Source organism: Hemitrygon akajei, chromosome 18, assembly GCF_048418815.1.
Source record: "Hemitrygon akajei chromosome 18, sHemAka1.3, whole genome shotgun sequence".
NCBI lineage: Eukaryota > Metazoa > Chordata > Chondrichthyes > Myliobatiformes > Dasyatidae > Hemitrygon > Hemitrygon akajei.
In genome coordinates, this window is record NC_133141.1 from 39,444,370 (window position 1) to 39,467,026 (window position 22,657).

General features: G+C 44.6%; 1 protein-coding gene across 12 annotated transcripts in view; it reads left to right on the top strand.

Annotated features, from left to right (window-relative positions):
- The window catches only part of LOC140741337 (thyroid hormone receptor alpha), a 502,247-nt gene that overhangs the window by 356,966 nt on the left and 122,624 nt on the right, over positions 1-22,657 (top strand). For all 12 annotated transcript variants that reach the window (XM_073071448.1, XM_073071435.1, XM_073071445.1 and 9 more), the window contains one exon: positions 20,483-20,547. In XM_073071448.1, coding sequence (XP_072927549.1) covers positions 20,483-20,547 — 65 coding nt within the window. The remainder of the gene's footprint in view (positions 1-20,482; positions 20,548-22,657) is intronic.

Below are 22,657 nucleotides of genomic sequence, written 5' to 3' on the forward strand. Positions count from 1 at the left end.
AATCAGTGGTAAGTTAGATGATTGGGAAGCTTTTAAAAACCAACAGAAGGCAACTAAAAAAGTAATTAAAAAGGTAAAGATGGAATACAAAAGTAAGCAAGCCAATAATATTAAAGAGAATGCCAAAAGTTTCTTCAGAGACACAAAGTGGAAAAAGAGGTTGTGGATATTAGACCACTGGAAAATGATGCTGGAGAGGTAGTACTGGGGGATGATGAAATAGCAGATGAACTGACATAAGTATTTTGCAGCAGTCTTCACTGTGGAAGACACTAGCAGTATGGTGGAAGCTCCAAGTGTCGGGAGCATGAGGTGTGTGAAGTTACCATAACTAGAGAGAAGGTTCTTGGAAAACTGAAAGGTCTGAAGGTAGATAAGTCACCTGGACCAGATAGTGTGCACCTGAGAACTCTGAAAGAGGTGGCTGAAGACATTGTGGAGGCATTAGTAATGATCTTTCATTCACTAGGTTCTGGAAGACTGGAAAGTTGCAAATATTATTCCACTCGCCAAGGAGGTAAAGGGGCAAAAGAAAGGAAACTATAGGCCAGTTAGTCTGACCTCAGTGGTTGGGAAGATGTTGGATTCGATTATTAAGGATGAGGTCCCAGGGTACTAGGAGGCACATGATAAAATAGGCCGTAGTCAGCATAGTTTCCTCAAAGGAAAATCTTGCCTGACAAATCTGTTGGAATTCTTTGAAGAAGTAGCAAGCAAGATAGACAAAGGAGAATTGGTTGATGTTGTGTACTTGGATTTTCAGGCCTTTGACAAATTGCCACACATGAGGGTGCTTAACAAGCTACAAGCCAGTGGTATTACAGGAAAGATTCTAGCAATGATAAAGCAATGGCTGATTGGCAGGTGGCAAGGAGTGGGAATAAAGGGAGCCTTTTCTGATTGGCTGCCAGAGACTAGTGGTGTTCCATTGGGGTCTGTGTTGGGACTGATTCTTTTTACATTATATGTCAATGATTTGGGTGATGGAATTGATGGCTTTGTTGCAAAATTTGCAGACAACATGAAGATAAGTGGAGGTGCAGGTAGTTTTGAGAAAGTAGAGAGGCTACAGAAGGACTTAGACAGATTAGGTGAATGGGCAAAGAAATAGCAGATGGAATACAGTGTCATGAAGTGTATGTCATACACTTTAGCAGAAGAAATGAAAGGGTTGACTATTTTCTAAATGGAGAGAAAATACAAGAAACTGAGGTGCAAAGGGACTTGGAAATCTTTATGCAGGATTCCTTAAAGGTTAATTTGCAGGTTGAGTCTGTGGTGAGGAAGGCAAATGCAATGTTAGCATTCCTTTCAAGAGGACTAGAATATGCAAGGATGTAATATTGAGACTTTATAAAGCACAATACTCACTTGGAGTATTGTGAGCAGTTTTGGGCCTCTTATCTTAGAACAGATGTGCTGAAACTAGAGAGGGTTCAAAGGAGGTTCATGCAAATGATTCCAGGATTGATTGAAACATCCAATTGTTAAAAGGCCTGAACAGATTAGATATGGCAAAGTCATTTCCCATGGTAGGGGAGTCTAGGACAAGAGGGCATGACTTCAGGATTGAAGGACATCCATTTAGAACAGAGATGTGGAGAAATTACTTTAGTCAGAGGGTGGTAAATCTGTGGAATTTGTTGCCACGAGTGGCTGTGGAGGCCAAGTCATTGGGTGTATTTAAGGCAGAGATAGATAGGTTCTTGATTAGCCAGGGCATCAAAGGGTATGGGAGAAGGCAGGGGAGTGGGGATGACTGGAAGAATTGGATCAGCCCATGATTGTATGGTGGAGCAGACTTGATGGGCCAAATGGCCTACTTCTGCTCCTATATCTTATGGTCTTATTATTGGCTTGTTATATGAAGAGTGTTTGATGGCTCTGGGCCTGTATTCTCTGGGTGACCCTTTTAAAACCTATTGAATGGTGAAAAGCCTCGATAAAATGGGTATGGAGAGGATATTTCCTGTGGTGGGTGAGTCTAAGACCAGAGGACACAGCCTCAGAATAGGGTCATCCATTTAGAACAAAGATGAGAAGGAATTTCTTTAGCCAGAGAGCAGTGAATTGTGGAGGCCAAGTCTTTATTTAAGGCAGAGGTTGATAGATTCTTGATTGGTCGGGGGTGAAGAGATACGGGGGGAAAACAGAAGTTTGGGGCTGATTGGAAAATTGGATCAGCCACGATGAAATGGTGGTGCAAACTCGATGGGCCAAATGATGTAATTCTGCACCTATATCTTATGGACATAACCATCTCTCCTCAAACTCATAATGAAGTATAGGGCTGCTGTGCCTTCTTTGTAATGCATCAATATGTTGGGCCCAGGATAGATCCTCGGAGATATTGACACCCAGGAACTTGAAACTGCTCACCCTTTCCACTTTACACTACAGGAAAGGTTATAAGTGGGTTGCTGACAGAACTTAAGAGTCTAGAAGAGTGCTTGAATCACTTAGGCTCAGATGGCTATGGATCAAGTGCTGATAGATGGGATTAATGTGGAAGGGTGCCCATTGGATGACATGGACATGTTGGGCTGAATGACTTGTTTCCATGCTGTACGATTCTCTGACTCTAAAGTTATGCATTAACAGTGCACTGGCAACACACTTCCTTCCACTGTTAAAGTAAGCAGAAATCCCAACTTCTGCAGGGTATTCTGTGGCTCTTGTAGAGACTGCAGATCTAATCCAACAGAATTATTTTCATTTTAATCCCATCGGTGGTGGAACTCACTTCTCTCTCCCTTAAACAATGAATGACCAAATTTTGCTTTCGCAGATTTTTCCAGTAAATGGGATTGTATGTAAATCCTGGTTGGTCAACAACTGAACGAAAACATACTGCACTTCAGGTTAAAACTGTTGGACCATCATCAGAGACAGGCCTGAACTGTCTGCTGGATTACTTTCTACAAAGATAAAGGAACAGCTTGTATTCATTTCATGTCACTGTCAGAATTTATGAGCACACTTCATGGCCAATGAAATACTTTAAAAGTGTAGTCACTCTGGTAATATAGGAAACACGGCTCAACACGGTCCTACAAACAGCGATATGCTTATGATTAGATATCGAACTCAAAATTCTATCATGTAGCTCAATATTTTTATGGTCTATGACTATTAAATGCTCTGCCTTTGTATATTATGCTTCAGAAAATTATGTCTTCCATACATATAAATAACTATATTAAACAAAGAGCTTCACATGGATAATTAAAGTGACATCATTGGCATGCAACTAAAAATAGAAACCATATTTGCATTTTGAAGAGGCCATTTGCAAGTGGCACAGTGATGGAATAACTAGCCAGTGGTGTAGTGACATGTGCACCAGACCTCGAGGCAAGTGTTCCCGGGTTTGAATCCAACCGGCACCTTGCACACTTTCTATCCGTGCTGGGTTGCGTGTTGGCCTCGTAAAAAAACGGACAGAAATGCTAAAGAATCGGCAAGGTTGCCGCCTGCTGCGCTACAAGGCGCAGAAAGGAACAACAACAGTGATGGAATGTGAGAGTATGCTTTCATAGGACAGTGAAACCTGCTCATACATAAATTAAATGACCTGCACCATTGGGACAAACTGGGAGGCCAATTCTTCAGAACTGATCTTCAGTACAAAATGAACTAAGATAGGTTGTTATTGCTGCCATTACCAGACTGTTGAATCTTTGGTATCCATTTCGAATGACTTGCTGTCTCATCAATCTTTGAAGTACATGGTGCCCTTCCCATATTCTATTGTACTTTTTGCAAGTTTGCCGACAGCAGGCTAAAAATTCACAATAGGAAGCTCATATCATACTTGAGGGAATATCACTGTCCTGCAGCCCCGACAGAAACTGGCACTAGTCTCTGCTGCTTCAACATGTGCTTTTACATACAGAGAAGGTTTAGAAGTCTGTTTTATCCCTGGTGTTCTGACCAGCGTTGATCTCCCTAAGCCAGACTATCTGGTCATTATCACATTACTGGCGTGTGTAATTTTCTTCCATCATAATAAAACAGACCACATTTCAAAAGCATTTCTTTGACTTTGAATAGCTTCAAGATGTTCAGTGGTTCTGAAAAATGCAATTTAAATTAAAATCTCAAAGTTCAAAGTAAATTTCTCATCTAAGTATAAACATGTCACCATTTACTACCCTGAGATTCATTTTCTTGCAGGCTTTCCCAGTAGAACAGGGAAATACAATAGACAATGAAAAACTACACAAAGACTGACAAACAACCAATATGCAACTACAAAAATAAACGAGTAAATAAATAAATAATATTGAGGAAATATGTGTAGAGTCTTTGAAAATAGGTTGTGGTATCAGTTCAGTGTTGAGTTGAGTGAACATGGTGTTATGGGACCTAAGGCTCCTGTACCTCCATCCTGGTGGCAGCAATGAGAAGAGAGCATGGATAAGGGTGGAGGGGGTCCTTGATGATGGGTGCTGCTTTCTTGTGGCAGCACTCCTTGTAAATGTGCTCAATTTTGCAGAGTGCTTTTTCTGTGATGGACTGGACTATATCCATTGCTCTTTGTAGGCTTTACCATCCTTGGGCATTAGTGTTTCCATACCAGCCCATGATACAACCAGTCAGGATACTCTCCACTGTGCATCTATAGAAGTTTATCAAAGTTTTAGATGACATGCCACATCTGTTCAAACTTCTAAGTATGTAGAAGCACTGCCTTCTTTGTCATGGCAGTTATGTGCTAGTCCCAGGACAGGTCCTCTGAATTGATAATGCCAAGGAAATTAAAGTTACAGTACTGACCCTCTCCACATTTGATCTGCTGGTGAGGACTGGCTCATGGACCTCCAGTTTCTTCCTTCTGTAGTCAATAATCAGCTTCTTGGTTTTGCTGACGTTGAGCTGTTGTTGAGGCACCATTCAACAAGATTTTCAGTCTCCCTCCTATGTGCTGATTTGTCACCCCATTTGATTCAGCCAACAACAGTGGTTGTTGCTCACTGACTAGAGCCTATGGCTGCAGTCCATGATGACCAGGCAGGCCCCTGCATCACCGATGTACAAGCATTGACATTGTTCATAGCCTCCAGGGGCCTCAGAACTGAGTCTGGTGCATCTGTCACTCAACTCCAACAGGTGCACACCTAACAGGATCACTGATGGATTTTCCTTGGTGTCACCCACAAGCCGGTGGTCAATTACAGGGTCATTATTACACTGGTTAAAAAAATCAAACCTTGGATGTTGTTGTACATCTATGCCTTACTAACTGTGCATAATTTCAAGGATGCTTTGTGCCCTTTTCTATAATAGTGACAAGTTGACTGAATAACGTCCTCTAATTATTCCTGGTTACGTGCAATCATCTCAACTAATCCTATGGATTAACTGCTATATTGGACCTGATGGGCACTCTAGTCCTAAAGCTAGAGATGATTGATGTAAAACATCCCCAGGACTCTTAAAGGGTACTGGGTGTGTGTGCCTGCCTAACTACAATTAACAGCTCTTGCTAAGTGTGAAAACAGATATGGGGCAGTGAGGTAATAAAAAATTTGTTTGGATAGAATCATAGAACCAAATCATATAATAATACAGCATATGGAAACAGACTATTTAGCCCAGCATGTTCACGCCAACTGGGGGCACCATTCCATATTAACCCCATCTCCCAGCAGTTGGTCCATAGCTCTCTGTGCCCAAGCATTTCAAGTGTTTATTCACACACTTCTTAAATGCTAGAAAAGGGGCTAGCTCAGGAGGGCACCTTGGTCCGGGCGGATGATTCGGGCTGAAGAACTTGGTTCCATGTGTGTGACTTCATGACTCAAAATGCTGTCAGTGACCCAGCTTCAACTACTCAGGCATTTATCGCTCTCTGGATGAAGGAAGTCCCCCTCAGATCCCCTCTAAATCTCTTCCTCTACCTTAAATCTATGTCCTCTAGTTTTATCTACTGCTGATATGAGTAAAAGTTCCCTGTAGCCTATACCTCCCAAGTTTATACACCTTAATCATGTCCCCTCAACTTGCTCTATTCCAGGAAGAAAAGACCAAGCTTCTTTAGTTTCTCCTCATAACTGTACTGCTCTATCCGAGGCCAACATCTTGATGAATCTTCTCTGCACCCTTCCTTTACCTTAGTCACTAGAATTGCAGGTAGTATTCCAGTTGAGGTCAGACCAAAGTTTTATAAAGCTGCGTCTTTACCTCCCAGCTTCTGTATTCAGTTCCATATCTAATGAAGGACCTATCCAATGTGCCTTCCTAACCACATTGTTAAATCGTGTTGCCACCTCCAAGGATCTACGGACTTGGACTCTGAGATCGTTCTTTTCCTCAGGACTCTCGAAGATTCTACCATTCATGGTGTATGCCCTTGCCTCATTGGTACACCCAAAATGCGTCACCTCATCTCAGTCTGAATTAAGCTCCACCTGCCACTTTACAGTTCATTTCACCAAAATATTGATCTCTCTCTCTGCAGCCTGAACCTTCCACACTATCAATAACTTAGCCAATCTTTGTGTCATCTGCACAAAGATGATCATCATCTTGATGATCTTGCCTTCCATGTCCACTTGCAAGTCATTCATGAAAACAGCAAGGATCCCAATGCTAATCCTTGTGGGACTCCATGAATCACAGGCATCCAATCACAAAAATAGTCCTCAACTATCACCTCTGTTTTGTATTGCCAAGTCAATTTTGAAGCCAACTTGCTAACTTGCCCTAATATTTTGAACTAGCATCCAACAATATGGGAATAAATGTTGACTGTTTATTCCCCTTCATAGATGCTGCCTGACTTGCTGAGTTGACTTGCCGATATCCATTTAGAAATCAGATGGCAGAGAGGAAGAAGCTGTTCCTGAATCACTGAGTGTGTGCCTTCAGGCTTCTGTACCTCCTACCTGATGGTAACAGTGAGAAAAGGGCATGTCCTGGGAGCTGGAGGTCCTATATAATGGACACTGCCTTTCTGAGACACTGCTCCTTGAAGATATCCTGAGTACTTTGTAGGCTAGTACCCCTAAATTTACGATCCTCTGCTTCAGCTTTTGGTCCTGTGCAGTGCCCCCCCCCCCATACCAGACAGTGATGCAGCCTGTCAGAATGCTCTCCACGGTACATTTATAGAGGTTTTTGAGTGTTTTCCTAATGAAGTATAGCCGCTACCTTACCTTCTTTATAGCTGCATCAATATGTTGGGGCAAGGTTAGGTCCTCAGAGATCTAGGAGGTTCTAGGAGAATAAAGTCAGGCATATCTCATCCTGACAGCCTATATCATCTACTATAACAAAGTTTTTGGAGAAAATTATCCTTTTCCATTTACTCAGGATATCAGGGCATTAGGAAGAAGGAAATTGATCAAAGAGGCTACTAGAACTGTGAACTTAGGTTATAAGGAATGTCTGCATTTTACAATGCATCTTTCTCACAACATTGGAACTGTCTTAAAGTACTGTACAGTCATTGTAGTTTTTTTTGAAACACAATTGTTATGGTACGAAAGAAACAGTGGAGCCTGTTCTCCTACAACAAGCTCCTGCAATGTGATAATGACCACATTTTGTTGATCAAAATCAGGTTTAATATTACTGGCATCTGTTGTGGAATTTTTGTTGTTTTCCAGCAATACATGATAATAAAAATACTATAAATTACAATAAGAAATACACTGTATATACATGATTAAATTAAATACGTAGACCAAGAAGAGAGGAAAAAATAGTGAAGCAGTGTTCATGGGTTCATTGTCCATTCAGAAATCAGATGGTGGAGGGGAAGAGGCTGTTCCTGAAATGTTCAATGTGTGTCCAGGCTCCTGTACCTCCTCCTTGATGGTAGCAATGAGAAGAAGGCCTGTCCTGGGTGATGGGGATCCTTAATGATGGATGCTGCCTTTTTGAGGCATCACTTTCTGAAGATGTCCTCAATGCTGGGGAGGCTAGTGCTCATGATGGAGCTGGCTGAGTTACAACTTTCTGCAGATTTTTCCGATCTTGTGCAGTGGCCCCTCCATACCAGGCAGTGATGCAACCAGTTAGAATGCTCTCCACGGTACATCTGTAGAAATTTGTGAGTGTGTTTGGTGACATACCAAATCTCCTCAAACTCCTAATGAAATGTAGTCACTGTTGTGCTTCCTTTGTAATTGCGTCAATATGTTGGACCAAGGGTAGATCCTCAGAGATGTTGACACACTGGAACTTGAAACTGCTCAATTTTTCCACCATTGATCCCTCAACGAGGACTGGTGTGTGTTCCATTGACTTCCCCTTCCTGAAGTCCACAATCAGTTCCTCAGTCTTACTGATGTTGAGAGCAGGTTGTTATTGTGATATCTATCAACCGGCTGATCTATCTCACTCCTGTACACCTCCTCATCACCACCTGAAATTCTGCAACAATAGTCGTGTTGTCAGGAAATAGGTGGCATTTCAGTTGTGCCTAGCTATACAGTCATGGGTGTAAAGAAAGTAGAGTACACATAGGCTAAGCACACATCCTTGAGGTGTGCCAGTGTTGATCGTCAGTGAGGAGGAGATGTTATTTCCAATCCACACAGGCTGTGGTCTCCCGGTGTGGAAGTCAATGATCCAGTTTCAGAGGGAGGTACAGAGGCCCAGGTTTTGGAGCTTGTGGATTAGAACTGAGAATATGATTGTGATGATTGTGTTGGACGCAGGGCTGTAATTAATAAACAGCAGGCTGACATAGGGATTGATGATGTCCGGGGGGTGGGGGGTGGGGTTCCATGGCCAAGTGGGGAGCTGATAAGAGTGCATCAACTGTTGACCTAATAGAGTGGCTGCTGAGTGTATATGTTAATTTAAGTTTATGTTAATTTATGTTCTCATCTTGTAGTGTACTGCAATGCTGCTGCAAAAAGTTAATTCTCAAAGTACTTATACCTTGTGAATGTGTGCCTTTGGCAACAATGAACTTGAACTTGATTGAACTTAAACTTGAGATGGAACAAAAACAGAGTCAGTGAAACTTTGTTCAGAGGATTCAATGAGAAATGTTATATTGCATCTTGCGAGTAGAAAACAATCCAAAGTACCTTACCAATGGGAAAATCACAACCAATTTAGGTAGGAAAACGGAAAAAGGAATAAATAAGAAATTGCGGATTCTGGAATCGGGACAAAAGAACAAGCTGCTGGGGAAACTCAGCAGGTGAGCGGTATCTGGGGGACATGGGGAAGAAATTGTTGCTGTTCTGTGTCGATACCCTGCATCAGGACTGAGAATGGAGAGGGAAGATAGCCAGTATAATGAGGAAAGGGGCAGGGGTGAGACAAGTGTACTGAGAAAGGTTGAGGGTGATAGAGAGAAGGAGGGGAAGGGTGGAGTTGGGAGACAGAGGTAGATTCAATGCAGAGAATTTTAGAGAGGAAATTCTGAAGGGAAGATTCCAAAAGCAACGCATACACAAAATAATGGAGGAACTCAGCAAGTCAGGCAGCATCCATGGAAATGAACAGTCAGTGCTTTGGACCGAGACCCTTCAGCAGGACTGAGAAGGAAGGGGGAAGGGAAGATGCCTGGAATAGAAGGTGGAGGAGAGGAAGGAAGTTAGCTGGAAGGTGACAGGTGAAGCCAAGTGGGTGGGAAAGGTCAAGCACTGGAGAAGAAGGAATCTGGTAGGAGAAAGGAATGGAGGAGGGGACCCAAGAGGCAGGTGAGAAGAAGTAAAAGGTTGTAGAGGAGAATAGAATGGGGAGGGGGAGATTTGTTAACCAGAAGGAGAAATCGATATTCATGCCATAAGGCTGGAGGCTACCCAGACAGAATATAAGGTAGTGCTCCCCCACCCTGAGGGTGGCCTCATCTTGACATGTCAGAATGGGAATGGGAATTAAAATACACCTGCTGACTGGGATCAGAGAACATGGACAACATGGACACACTCTGTGATGAGTGTCAGGGTTTAATTTTGCTCTGTGTTGAGTATTAGTAGACAGTACTGTAACTACAGGGTACATAGACTGGACAAAGACAGCATGGATTTATGAAAGGAAATCATGTTTAATTGAGTTTTTGAAGCTGTAACAGCAGAATAATAAAGGTAAACCAGTTGAAGTGCTATCTTTGGACTTTCAAAAGGCCTCGGGGTAATGGATTAAAGTGGATTGATCACTTTCAGGTTGGGAAGTTGTGTTTAGTTGGATGTCACATGTTCAAAATCTATATCAATGCATTAAAAGAGGGAATCAAGTTTAATACATGCAAATTACTGACAAAACTAGGCCTAGTGGCTATGTGAATTGTGTGAAGAATGCAGAGAGGTTTTAAATGGATATAACCAGGCTAAGTGAATGGACAAGGACATGAGAGATGGTGTTGAACTGACTGTCCTTACACGCAAATCACTGAAATTAGCAAAGCAGATGGTATAGCGGCCCTTATTTCATGCAGATTTAGGAGCAGTACAGTAGTGTAATGGTTAATGTAATGCTATTACAGCACCAGTGACCCAGGTTCAATTATCGCCACCGCCTTTTAGGAGTTTGTACATTCTCCCCGTGACTGTATGGGTGTTTGAGTTTCCTCTCACATTGCAAAGATGTGCGGGTTAGTAGATTAATTGGTCATGTGGGTATAATTGGACAGCACGGGCTCATTGGGCCAGAGGGGCCTGGTACCATGCTGTATCTCTAAATAAATAAATATTTGCGTACACTCATAAAGACAATTACTATATAGGCCATGGTGAGACTACAGCTGGAATACTATGTACAGGTCTGGTCTCTCCTCTGAAAGAAGGAGGTACTTGTAAAAGAGGGAGTTCAACAAACGTTCATCAGATTGATTCCTGAGTTTGGAAGGACGTCAAATGACAAGAGTGTAAGCAAACTGGGCCTATGTTCTCTAAAGTTCGAGAAGAATGGAAGGTGATATCATTGAAACATCTAGCATATGAATGGTGCTTGACAGAGTAAATGCAAGGACAACGTTTCTCCTGACTGGTTGGCCATTCAGAACTGAGGTGAGAAGGAATATACCATGGTCTGGTGAATCTTTGGAATTCTTTACCCAAGAAGGCACTTGAGGCTCAGCTACTGAGTATATACAAAACAGAAAGAGATATACACCCAGTGGCCACTTTATTATGCAAATATCTAATCTGCCAATCATGTGGCAGCAACTTAATGCATAAAAGTATGCAGACATGGTCAAGAGGTTCAGTTGTTGTTCAGAACCAAACTTCTGAATGGGGAAGAAATGTGATCTAAGTGACTTTGACTATGGAATGATTTTTGGTGCCAGACAGGGTGTTTTGAGTATCTCAGAAACTGCTGATCTCCTGGGATTTTCACACACAACATCCTCTAGAGTTTACAGAGAATGGTGCAAAAAACAAAAAAAATCCAGTGAGTGGCCGTCCTGTGTCGTGAAAACACCTTGTTAATGAAAGAGGTCAGAGAAGAATGGCCTGACTGGTTCAGACTGACAGGAAGGTGACAGTAATTCAAATAACCACATGTTACAACAGTGGTGTGCAGAAGAGTATCTCTTAGCACATAACATGTCAAACCTTAAAGTGGATGGGCTGCAGCAGCAGAAGACCATGAACATACATTCAATGGCCACTTTATTAGGCACAGGAGGTACCTAATAAAGTGGCCAATGTGTATTTTTAGATATTAAGGGAATCAGGGTTACATGGGATTCATTCGGGAAAGGTCACCCATGGTCCTTTTGAACAGAAGAGTAAACACTAGCGTTTAAATGATCTACTGCTGCTTAAATTCTTTTGTTCTCACTGGTATTCTCTTCAATATTTCTATCCTAATCAAAATCACTAAAAATCAAATCTGGTCATCATTAGATGAGAGTTTCATGTGCACAAGTCGGGTCTGTATTTCTTGCATTACTCCAAAATGTTCTTCATTAACCAGAGAAAGCAGATTGGAATGTAGACAGAACCAGTTCAAGTTGGAGTCAAAAGCTGTTACAACATGTTTAGCTTGGTTTGAATGCCTAAAGACGTTGTTCAAATGTTTTTTGTGAGGAAAGGGATCTAGGAGTACAAATTAGAAAATTGGTTTTATTACTTATCTCTTGAGGCCAGTTGAAGTGGCTTATATATTAGCTTTTGCCAAAAGAAAGTCATTGGCCCCCATACTTTTATATCCATAATGCATCCTACAAGGCGCCTCTGAATTTTTAGGCAATTATACAAAATATATGAGTCGTCCTTAATTTTTCATTTCTGACTAGCCATGCAGAACTCACTGTTCCTCTTTGAATATTATCAAGGGAATATTTATGACCGCCCAATAGACTAGGCGAAGCCATAGTTTGACTTCTCATCCAGTAGTTCACAGCTCTGACATCCCAACACCACAGAGATTGCAGACTCAATCTAGAGAGGAGAAATAAAACCCACAATGTGTGATTCAGAGGCAAGAAGGCCAGCCACTGAGCCAAAGCTGACACCAAACCACAGCAGCTCAGCAAACAAACTGTGTGAAAGGTCAAGGTAATCAGAGTTGAAAATAAAGTTTAACCAAAAATTTCGTTGCTGCTGCCACAACTCAGCAGCAACAGCTTTTGTACAGAGTTTGAAAGTTCCATCAGAAATTCAGATTGATACACCATCAAGAAACAATTTATTAAAACATTGTATCTCTGCTCAACTTTTAGATCACCTTAATCTTTAATTGTGCTTTGCTCTGAGTAACTGCATTATACCAGTAGCCTGAAATTATCTTTTTCACAAATCTCTGTAGAATTCTTTGAAAAAGGTTGAAAGATGTACTGTAGTTGAATTAGAGTGTAAAATTGTTATTTTTCTCATAGTTTAACTTTTATGTTTGTATTTTTATATTATCTTCTATATGTTCAGTGAAAGACAAGAGACTGCAGATGCTGGAGTCTGGAGCAAGAAACTAGATGCTGGAAGAACTCAATGGATCAGGCAGCATCCATCAGATATTTCCCTCCACAGATGCTTCCTGACCTGCTGAGTCCCTCCAACATCTAGTTTCTTGCCCAGATTCCAGCATCTGCAGTCCATTCTGTCTCCAATGTAATTCTTATGATTGTTGCTGACTCATTAGTATTAACTTGTATTTTGATAGCTCTTAATGTAGTATAAAATCTCATAGGACTTCACTTACCTCAACCTAAACTTAAGCAAGTATAAAGATCGGTGACCAAAAGCTTAGACCATAAGACCGAAAGACATTAGAACAAAATTAGGCCATTCAGCTCATTGAATCTGTTCTGTCATTCGATCGTGGCTGATTTATTATCTCTCTCACTTAATTCTCCTGCCTTCTCCCCATAACATTTGATGCCCTTACGAATCAAGAACCTATCAATCTCCACTTCAAATATACCCAATGACTTGGCTTCCACAGCCATCTGTAGCAATGAATTCCAAAGGTGCACCAAACTCTGGGTAAAGAAATTCCTCCTCATCTCTGTTCTAAAGGGACGTCCGTCTATTCTGAGGATATACACTGTAGTCCCAGACTCCTGCACTAGTGCAAGGCAGATAAGAGGAGGGGGTTCCAGAGCGGCAACCAATCATACTGGAGCATTTAAGTTCTGCAAAGTGCAAAGGACTGAAACTTGAGAAATACAGTGATCTCAGAAGATGGCAGCGATTCAGGAAGATGTAGAGAGCAGGGACAATGTGAACATATGGACTGGAATATCAAATCAGAATCAGGTTTATTATCACTGACATACTATACGTTGTGGAATTTTTTGTTTTGCAGCAGCAGTACAGTGCAGTTACATAAAAATACTATGTTACAATAAAGTTTATGTAAAAATAAGTAGTGCAAAAAAGAGCAAAGTCATGAAGTAGTGTTCATGAGCCATTCAGAAATCTAATGCCAGAGGGGAAGAAGCTATTCCTAAAATATTGAGTGTGCATCTTCAGACTCGTGTACCTTCTTCTTGAGAGTTGTAATGAGAAGAGGGCATGTTCTGGATGGTGAGAGTCCTTGATGATGGATGCTGTCTTCTTGAGGCATCACCTTTTGAAGACATCCTTGAAGATGCAGAGGCTGTTGCCCATGATGGAACTTGCAGAGTTTACAACCATCTGCAGCTTTTTCAATCCTGTGTATTGGCACCTGTATACCGGGTGGTGATGCAACTCTCCACATTACATCTGTAGAAATGTGCTAGAGTCTTTGACAAACCGAATCTCAAACTCCTAATGAAGTATAGCCTCTGGCATGCCTTCTTCATGATTGTATCATACCGATGCAATCACATTGACCAAAAATTATGTCAGCCAACGTAATTCATGTTATTATGGTCATTTTCTGGAGGGAAAATTCTTTAAACATTGCTTTCAAATATGAACTCTGCAGTTTCCAAGTCAGATGAATAATTTGTGCAAAATTGTTTCCCTCGTAGGAGCCTCCTTTAAAGACTGTTGACTGCTACATGTACAACATTGGCTGTGTTTAGGGCAATACTTTGCCTCACTTGGAGGCTGCACCAGGACATTAGGATCCTAATTGCATGTAGAAAATCCCAAGCAGCTGTTTCCTCCCCCAAATGCATTTTTTTAATTGCCTACATAGACATGATTACCCCCTTGAGCCTTTGTTTAGCATGTGCTGCTTTGGAGGTCTGGACACCCAGTTAGTGTCTGAGAAGCAGGTGCCGCACCATCAGATTTCTGGTTTATTTCAGTATTTATTAAATTCCTGCTCTAATCCCCATGGACTCCCACCCTGATTTTATCCTGCCTGCTCTGCCGTTCACTGAATAAGTAATTCATGCTGCGGAACATAGAAAAAAATCATGTTTGAACCCTTTAGGCAGGGTTGTCAAAACAGATCAAATTAGGAACTCATTCACAGCCAATGAAGTGTGTTGAGTCCAGATATATATACAGTGGAATTAAATATCATGTGATTTCCCTTGGGTAGCTGAAAGTCTTAATTAAGGCTGAGTTTTAATAGCTGGGAACAAAGTAGAAAGTTTGTGTTCCAGGTGTTCAATGAGATGACTCAGTAATATGTTGTAGCGGTGTGCTACACGCAACGCTGAAATAACGACACGGAGTCGGTAAACTGCAATTAAAGAAGATTTTATTCGAACTTCACAGTCTTGCTTTAAAGCCTCCCTCATCCCGCCCTCCCCAGGCGCGGATGCTCTAAGGGACACGTACTCACAAACCCCCGCAGGCTTTTTCCCTTTGTTGCGGACCTGGCCTTTGTGCCTGCGCGCTGGCTATTTGTGAGCCGGTTCGAGTGCGCCAGGAAGTGGGTCGCCACATAACCCCCCCCCCCCCCAGAACCGGCGATACACCCCCCAATGTCCACAGTCTGGGCCAGACCCTGTTTGGGAGGTCGGCCTCTGCGCCGCGGTGCCGGAAACTCGACCGGTTGCGCCAGGTCCACATGGGCTGGTTTGAGTCGGCCCACCGTGAAAACCTCCTCTCTCCCCCCAACGTCCAGCACGAACGTGGACCCGTTGATCCTGAGCACCGTAAACGGCCCCTCGTAGGGCCGTTGCAGCGGTGGCCGATGCCCGCCCCGTCGTACAAACACAAACTTACAGTTCTGCAGGTCTTTGGGTACGCAGGTCAGGCTCTGCCCATGCTGCGAAGTGGGTATGGGGGCCAGGTCGCCGAGCCTCTCGCGTAGTCTGCCCAGGACTGCTGCGGGTTCTTCCTCGTGCCCCCTTGGGGCTGGTATGAACTCCCCGGGGACGACCAGGGGTGCGCCATACATCAACTCGGCCGACGAGGCATGCAGATCGTCTTTGGGTGCCATGCGGATGCCGAGTAGGACCCAGGGAAGCTCGTCCGCCCAGTTAGCTCCTCGCAGGCGGGCCATGAGAGCCGACTTCAGGTGACGGTGGAAACGCTCCACCAGGCCGTTCGACTGTGGGTAGTAGGCAGTGGTGTGATGCAGCTGTGTCCCCAAAAGGCTGGCCATAGCTGACCACAGGCTGGAGGTGAACTGGGCACCTCTGTCGGAGGTAATGTGGGCCGGTACACCAAAGCGGGACACCCAGGTGGCAATCAGTGCCCGGGCGCAAGATTCGGAGGTGGTGTCGGTGAGCAGGACCGCCTCTGGCCATGTTGTGAACCGGTCCACGATAGTCAGGAGGTGCCGCGCTCCTCGCGACACTGGCAGGGGGCCCACGATATCCACATGAGTGTGGTCGAAACGCCGGTGGGTGGGGTGGAACTGCTGCGGCAGAGCTTTGGTGTGTCGCTGCACCTTGGCCGTCTGGCAGTGCATGCACGTTTTGGCCCATTCACTGACCTGCTTGCGGAGTCCGTGCCAGACGAACCGGTTGGCTACCATCCGGACAGTTGTCCTGATGGAGGGGTGCGCTAAGTTATGAATGGAGTCGAAAACACGTCGTCGCCAAGGTGCCGGGACGACGGGGCGGGGTTGGCCGGTTGCGACGTCACACAGTAGGGTCCTCTCACCTGGGCCTACGGGGAGGTCCTGGAGCTGCAAACCGGAGACTGCAGTTCTGTAACTCGGGATCTCCTCGTCTGCCTGCTGTGCCTCTGCCAGCGCCTCAAAGTCTACCCCTTGGGAAAGGGCATGAATGTTAGGGCGAGAGAGCGCGTCCGCCACAACATTGTCCTTACCCGAGACGTGCCGGACATCCGTCGTGTATTCAGAGATGTAGGACAGATGGCGCTGCTGGCGGGACGACCAAGGATCGGACACCTTTGTGAATGTAAAGATAAGCAGTTTGTGGTCCGTGAACGCGGTGAAGGGCCTACCTTCTAAGAAGTACCTGAAATGCCGGATTGCCAGGTATAGTGCCAACAGTTCCCGGTCGAAAGCACTGTATTTGAGCTCGGGTGGCCGCAGGTGTTTGCTGAAAAACGCCAGGGGTTGCCAGCGCCCCTCGATGAGTTGTTCCAGCACTCCACCGACTGCCGTGTTGGATGTGTCCACTGTGAGGGCGGTAGGGACGTCCATTCTGGGGTGCACTAGCATCGCGGCGTTCGCCAAGGCATCCTTCATTTTAATGAAAGCAGCGGCGGACTCCTCGTCCCAGGCAATGTCCTTGCCCGGACCCGACAGCAGGGCGAACAGGGGGCGCATGATTCGGGCAGCTGAAGGGAGGAAGCGGTGGTAGAAATTGACCATACCTACGAACTCCTGAAGGCCTTTGATTGTGTTGGGTCGGGGGAAATGGCGGACCGCATCTACCTTAGCGGGCAGAGGGGTTGCCCCGTCTTTAGTAATCCTGTGGCCCAGGAAGTCAATGGTGTCGAGCCCGAACTGGCATTTGGCCGGGTTGATTGTTAGACCGTATTCACTCAGTCGGGCGTAGAGTTGACGGAGGTGGGACAGATGCTCCTGACGACTGCTGCTGGCTATGAGGATGTCATCCAGATAGATGAATGCGAAGTCCAGGTCACGTCCCACCGCATCCATTAACCGCTGGAACGTCTGTGCGGCATTCTTCAGGCCGAACGGCATGCGGAGGAACTCGAAAAGGCCGAACGGGGTGATGAGAGCTGTTTTGGGGACATCATCCGGATGCATCGGGATTTGATGGTATCCTCGGACGAGGTCTACCTTGGAGAAGATCCGTGCGCCGTGCAGGTTTGCTGCAAAGTCCTGAATGTGCGGCACAGGGTAGTGGTCCGGTGTTGTAGCCTCGTTCAGCCTGCGGTAGTCGCCGCACGGTCTCCAGCCCCCTGTCACTTTGGGCACCATGTGCAGGGGGGAGGCCCATGGGCTGTCGGACCGCCGGATGATCCCCAATTCCTCCATCCTCTTGAACTCCTCCTTCGCCAGTCGGAGCTTGTCCGGGGGAAGCCGCCGAGCGCGGGCATGGAGGGGTGGTCCCTGGGCCGGGATGTGGTGCTGTACGCTGTGTCGGGGCATGGCTGCCGTGAACTGCGGTGCCAGAACCGATGGGAAATCCGCCAGGACTCTGGTGAAGTCGTTGTCGGACAGCGTGATGGAGTCGAGGTGTGGGGCTGGCAACTGGGCTTCTCCCAGGGAGAACGTCTGAAAGGTCTCGGCGTGGACCTGTCTCTGCCTCGGCAGGTCGACCAGCAGGCTGTGAGCCCGCAAAAAATCCGCGCCCAGAAGCAGTTGGGCTACGGCGGCCAGTGTGAAGTCCCACGTGAACCGGCTGGAGCCAAACTGTAGCTGCACCGTACGGGTGCCGTAGGTCCTGACCGTGCTGCCGTTCACGGCCCTCAGGGGGGGACCCGGTGCCCTCTTGCGGGTGTCATAACTCGTCGGAGGTAAGACGCTGATCTCGGCTCCGGTGTCGACCAAAAAACGGCGTCCCGACCTCTTGTCCCACACATGCAGGAGGCTATCCCGACGACGGCTGGCCCTGGCGTTTCCCGGGAACTGGCAGGGCGGGCGACAACGGTGGGCTTCTGCGCCCCACCGCTGGTGGTAGAAACACCAGTGTTCGTTGGGCTCCCCACCCCTGCCTCTGGGGCTAGCAGGCTCTGCGGCCGGGCCTGGTCTGGTTTGCTGCTGGGAGCGTGGCCTGGTGATCTGTGCGATGGATGTCCCACTCTCCTTCTTGGCGTTCCACAGCAAGTCCGCCTGGGTTGCCACCTTCCGGGGGTCGCTGAAATCCGTGTCGGACAGCAGCAGGCGTATGTCCTCGGGCAGCTGCTCCAGGAATGCCTGCTCAAACATGAGGCAGGGTGTGTGTCCGCCGGCCAAAGACAACATCTCATTCATTAAAGCCGATGGAGGTCTGTCTCCCAAGCCATCCAGGTGCAGTAAGCGGGCAGCCCGCTCGCGCCGTGAGAGTCCGAAAGTCCTTAGGAGCAGGGCTTTGAATTCCATGTACTTGCCGTCCGCCGGGGGAGACTGTACAAACTCCGCAACCTGGGCCGCTGTGTCCTGGTCGAGGGAGCTCACCACATAGTAGTAACGTGTGTCCTCTGAGGTTATCTGCCGAACGTGGAATTGGGCTTCTGCTTGCTGGAACCATAGGTGAGGTCGCAGCGTCCAGAAGCTTGGCAGTTTCAACGAACAGATGCGGCGTCGGTCATCTCCGGTCCAAAAATCATTTGGACCGTCGGGGTCACCAATTGTAGCGGTGTGCTACACGCAGCGCTAAAATAATGACACGGAGTCAGTAAACTGCAATTAAAGATGATTTTATTCGAACTTCACAGTCTTGCTTTAAAGCCTCCCTCATCCCGCCCTCCCCAGGCGCGGATGCTCTAAGGTACACGTACTCACAAACCCCCGCAGGCTTTTTCCCTTTGTTGCGGACCTGGCCTTTGTGCCTGCGTGCTGGCTATTTGTGAGCCGGTTCGAGTGTGCTAGGAAGTGGGTCGCCACAATGTAATGATTAACTTCTACTGTGCAGTGAAAGTATCTATCTTTGAAGTCTTTCCTTAAAATGTGTTTGCATTTCAGGAGGTTCCTAATCAATCCAAGAAAGCTTCCTACTAAAATTACAGCCTTTTGTCCACTCTACTGAACAACATTCAATCTCTGAGCATCTTACTAGCTGGCCAAAAACTGACTTGCACTAATATAGCTCCTGTTACATCCCTTTTAGAACACTGCCACCTCCTGTCCATAAATTATGGCCTGACAAAATGATTTTTTAATAAAAAGCCAAAATATATCATTTGAGCTTTCGTACATAGAACATTACAGCATAGGAACAGGCCCTTCAGCCCATAACATCTGTGCAGAACATGATGACAAATTAAACTAAATCTCTTCTACCTACAAATGATCCATATCGCTCTAACCATGAATATTCTTGAGTATCTAACGGCCTATTGAACACCCAAATTATACTTTGTTCCGGCCCATCCCTCGCAGTAGTTTCCAGACATCCACCATTCCTGTTTAAATAAATAGTTACATCTCCTTTAAACTTTCTCCCTCTCACCTTAAATGCACATTCTCTAATACTTGATATTTCTATCCTGGGGATTGGAATCCTTTTTATCATTGTGTAATGTTTTTGAATCTAATGACCCCTGCTCTTAAAGTACCAAATGAATGCAGGACTGGTCTAAAGGCATTACTGACAATTAATGTACCTTTAAAATTTGTAACTTGCTTCAATTATAAATATTCTGCTTTTATAATCTATAAAAGTTGTGGATCCTCCTCAGCCTACATAAACCCATCTTGAGAAGACCATTTCTCCCATACCCTATCAATAACCATATCTACTTCAAACCTTTGTCCAAAAGCCCTATTTAGTGGTCATATATTGATTCTGTTATAGTTACTATTCTATAGATTTGTCACGTATGCCCACAGCAAAATTAATCTCAAGGTTGTATATGATGAATTATATGTAATTTGATAATAAAATTTGCTTTGAACTTTGAATAGGCCAAGAGGTATATTTCTGTGGTGTATCACTCAATTAACCAGCTTGAATATTATTACTGTTGACATTTCTGGAGGCAGCCAACAACAGCCGCCACAAAATTGGCTTTCTCATAATTTATTGGTTTTACTACAGGCTCTAATGCTCAATGCTGATGGATACTGTGCACTAAAGTCTCACTTTCCATTGCAGGTGGCCTGATGGGAAGAAAAAGCGGAAGAACAGCCAGTCCTCCATGAAATCCACCAGCATGTCAGGTAATAACACACTTCCAAGATTCAAAAGAAAGAGGGCCCACTTGCTGCACATCGGGGAGTGGGGGGGGGGTGTGATAAATCAGTATTGGAGCAAAGGATGTTGGAATAACCACAAGTGATCCATTTTTTGTGTAACGGAGCTAACTATGACTTTGAGACCTGTCTCTCAGTGCATCGCAACCATCACTTTTCAGGCCTGATCAAGAATTATCTCAATGAATCCCACTCAGAACGGGGAGGAAACCTTTACAGGGTCAGCAAATTAGATGTTAAGTCAGTCAGACACTATTTCAGTTTCTTAGCTGAAATTATTCTCTGATCCAACACTACAAAATAACTAATTAATTTATGAATAACCTCACTCCTATCCATGGGATATTGCTTGTCCAAGCACACCATTCCATTTGCTTACATCATAAATAAGCAAGCCGGAAAACTCATCTCTTTCCTTCCTTATTTTATTCAAAACAAAACCTGTAGACATTGAGTAAATCCATGTTTAGCTGGATGCTGAGTGATGACTTTATAAATCCCACCGCTGCCTGTAAGGAGTTTGTATGTCCTCCCCGTGACTGCGTGGGTTTCCTCCGGGTGCTCCAGTTTCCTCCCATGGTCCAAAGATTGTAAATTATCCTGTGATTAGCCTAGGATCAAATTAGGGGGTTGCTGGCCGGCGAGGCTCGAAGGGCCAGAAGGGCCTGTTCCACACTGTATTTCAATAAATAAAATAGTTCTATGCTTTTATACTTTTAGAAAGTATAAAAGAACCCAGAGAGCAAGAAACTGTAGATAAACACATTATGTTGTCAAAGGGAATATTTCCCTGAAGTAATTGTTTCCTCAAGCATGAACTGCCCTGTGAGTCGGAATAAGGCAACGGGGTCCTTTGGATGAGATATTAAATTATTTACTCTTTCGCTAGATGTTATCCCATGGTCCAACACTGAAGAAGAGCAGGTAATTTATCCCTGGTATCCTGGCCAATATTTATTCCTCAGTTGGAATTACTGAAAAAGATAACCTGGCCATTATTGCTTTATTGTGGGTGGGTCTAGAATCAGAATCAGAATCAAAATAAGGATTATGTTTATTATCACTAATCTATGATGTGAAATGTGTTAATTTGTGGCAGAAGTATAATGCCATACATATACTATTAATTATATATATATAGAGAGAGAGAGAGAGGACATGACAATCTATGTACATAGACTATTTCATATATAGACCATGAACACACATTCATTGGCCACTTCATTAGGTACAGGAGGTACCTAAAGTGGTCAATGAGTGTACATTCATGGTCTTCTTCTGCTGTAGCCCATCCGCTTCAAGGGTCAATGTGTTGTGCATTCAGAGATGCTCTTCTGCACACCACTGTTGTAACGTGTGGTTATTTGAGTTACTGTCACCTTCCTGTCAGTCTGAACTAGTCAGGCCATTCTCCTCTGATTTCTCTCATTAACAAGGTGTTTTCACCCACAGAACTACCACTCTCTGGATGTTTTTTGTTTTACGCACCATTCTCTGCAAACTCTCAAGACCGTTGTGCATGAAAATCCCAGGAGATCAGCAATTTCTGAGATACTCAAACAACCCCCATCTGACACTAACAATCTTTCCATGGTCAAAGTCATTTCTTCCCACTCTGATGTTTGGTCTGGACAGCAACTGAACCTCTTGATCATGTCTGCATGCTTTTATGCATTGAAATGCTGCCACATGATTGGCTGATTCGATATTTGCGTTAATGGGTAGGTGTACCTAATAAAGTGGCCACTGTGTGCATAAGTTACAATAAGAAATATTTTTTAAAATAAATATTTCATGCAAAAAAGAGCAAAACAGTGAAGTAGTGTTGAGTTTCTGGCCCATTCAGAAATCTATTGTTGAGGAGAAGGGTGACAGAATTGAAGGGACAGCCTATTTCTGTGGCTTCTTCAACTTTTGATTCAATACCTGAAAGCCAAACCAGATTTGCTTACGGCAAATAATTTTTGATTGAGTTCTTTGATGAAGCCACAAAGAGGGTTGACATAGGGAACTGTGGTTGATGAAGTGAATATGACTTTGCAAATGCTTCTGATAGAGTCCCCTGTAGTTAACTCAT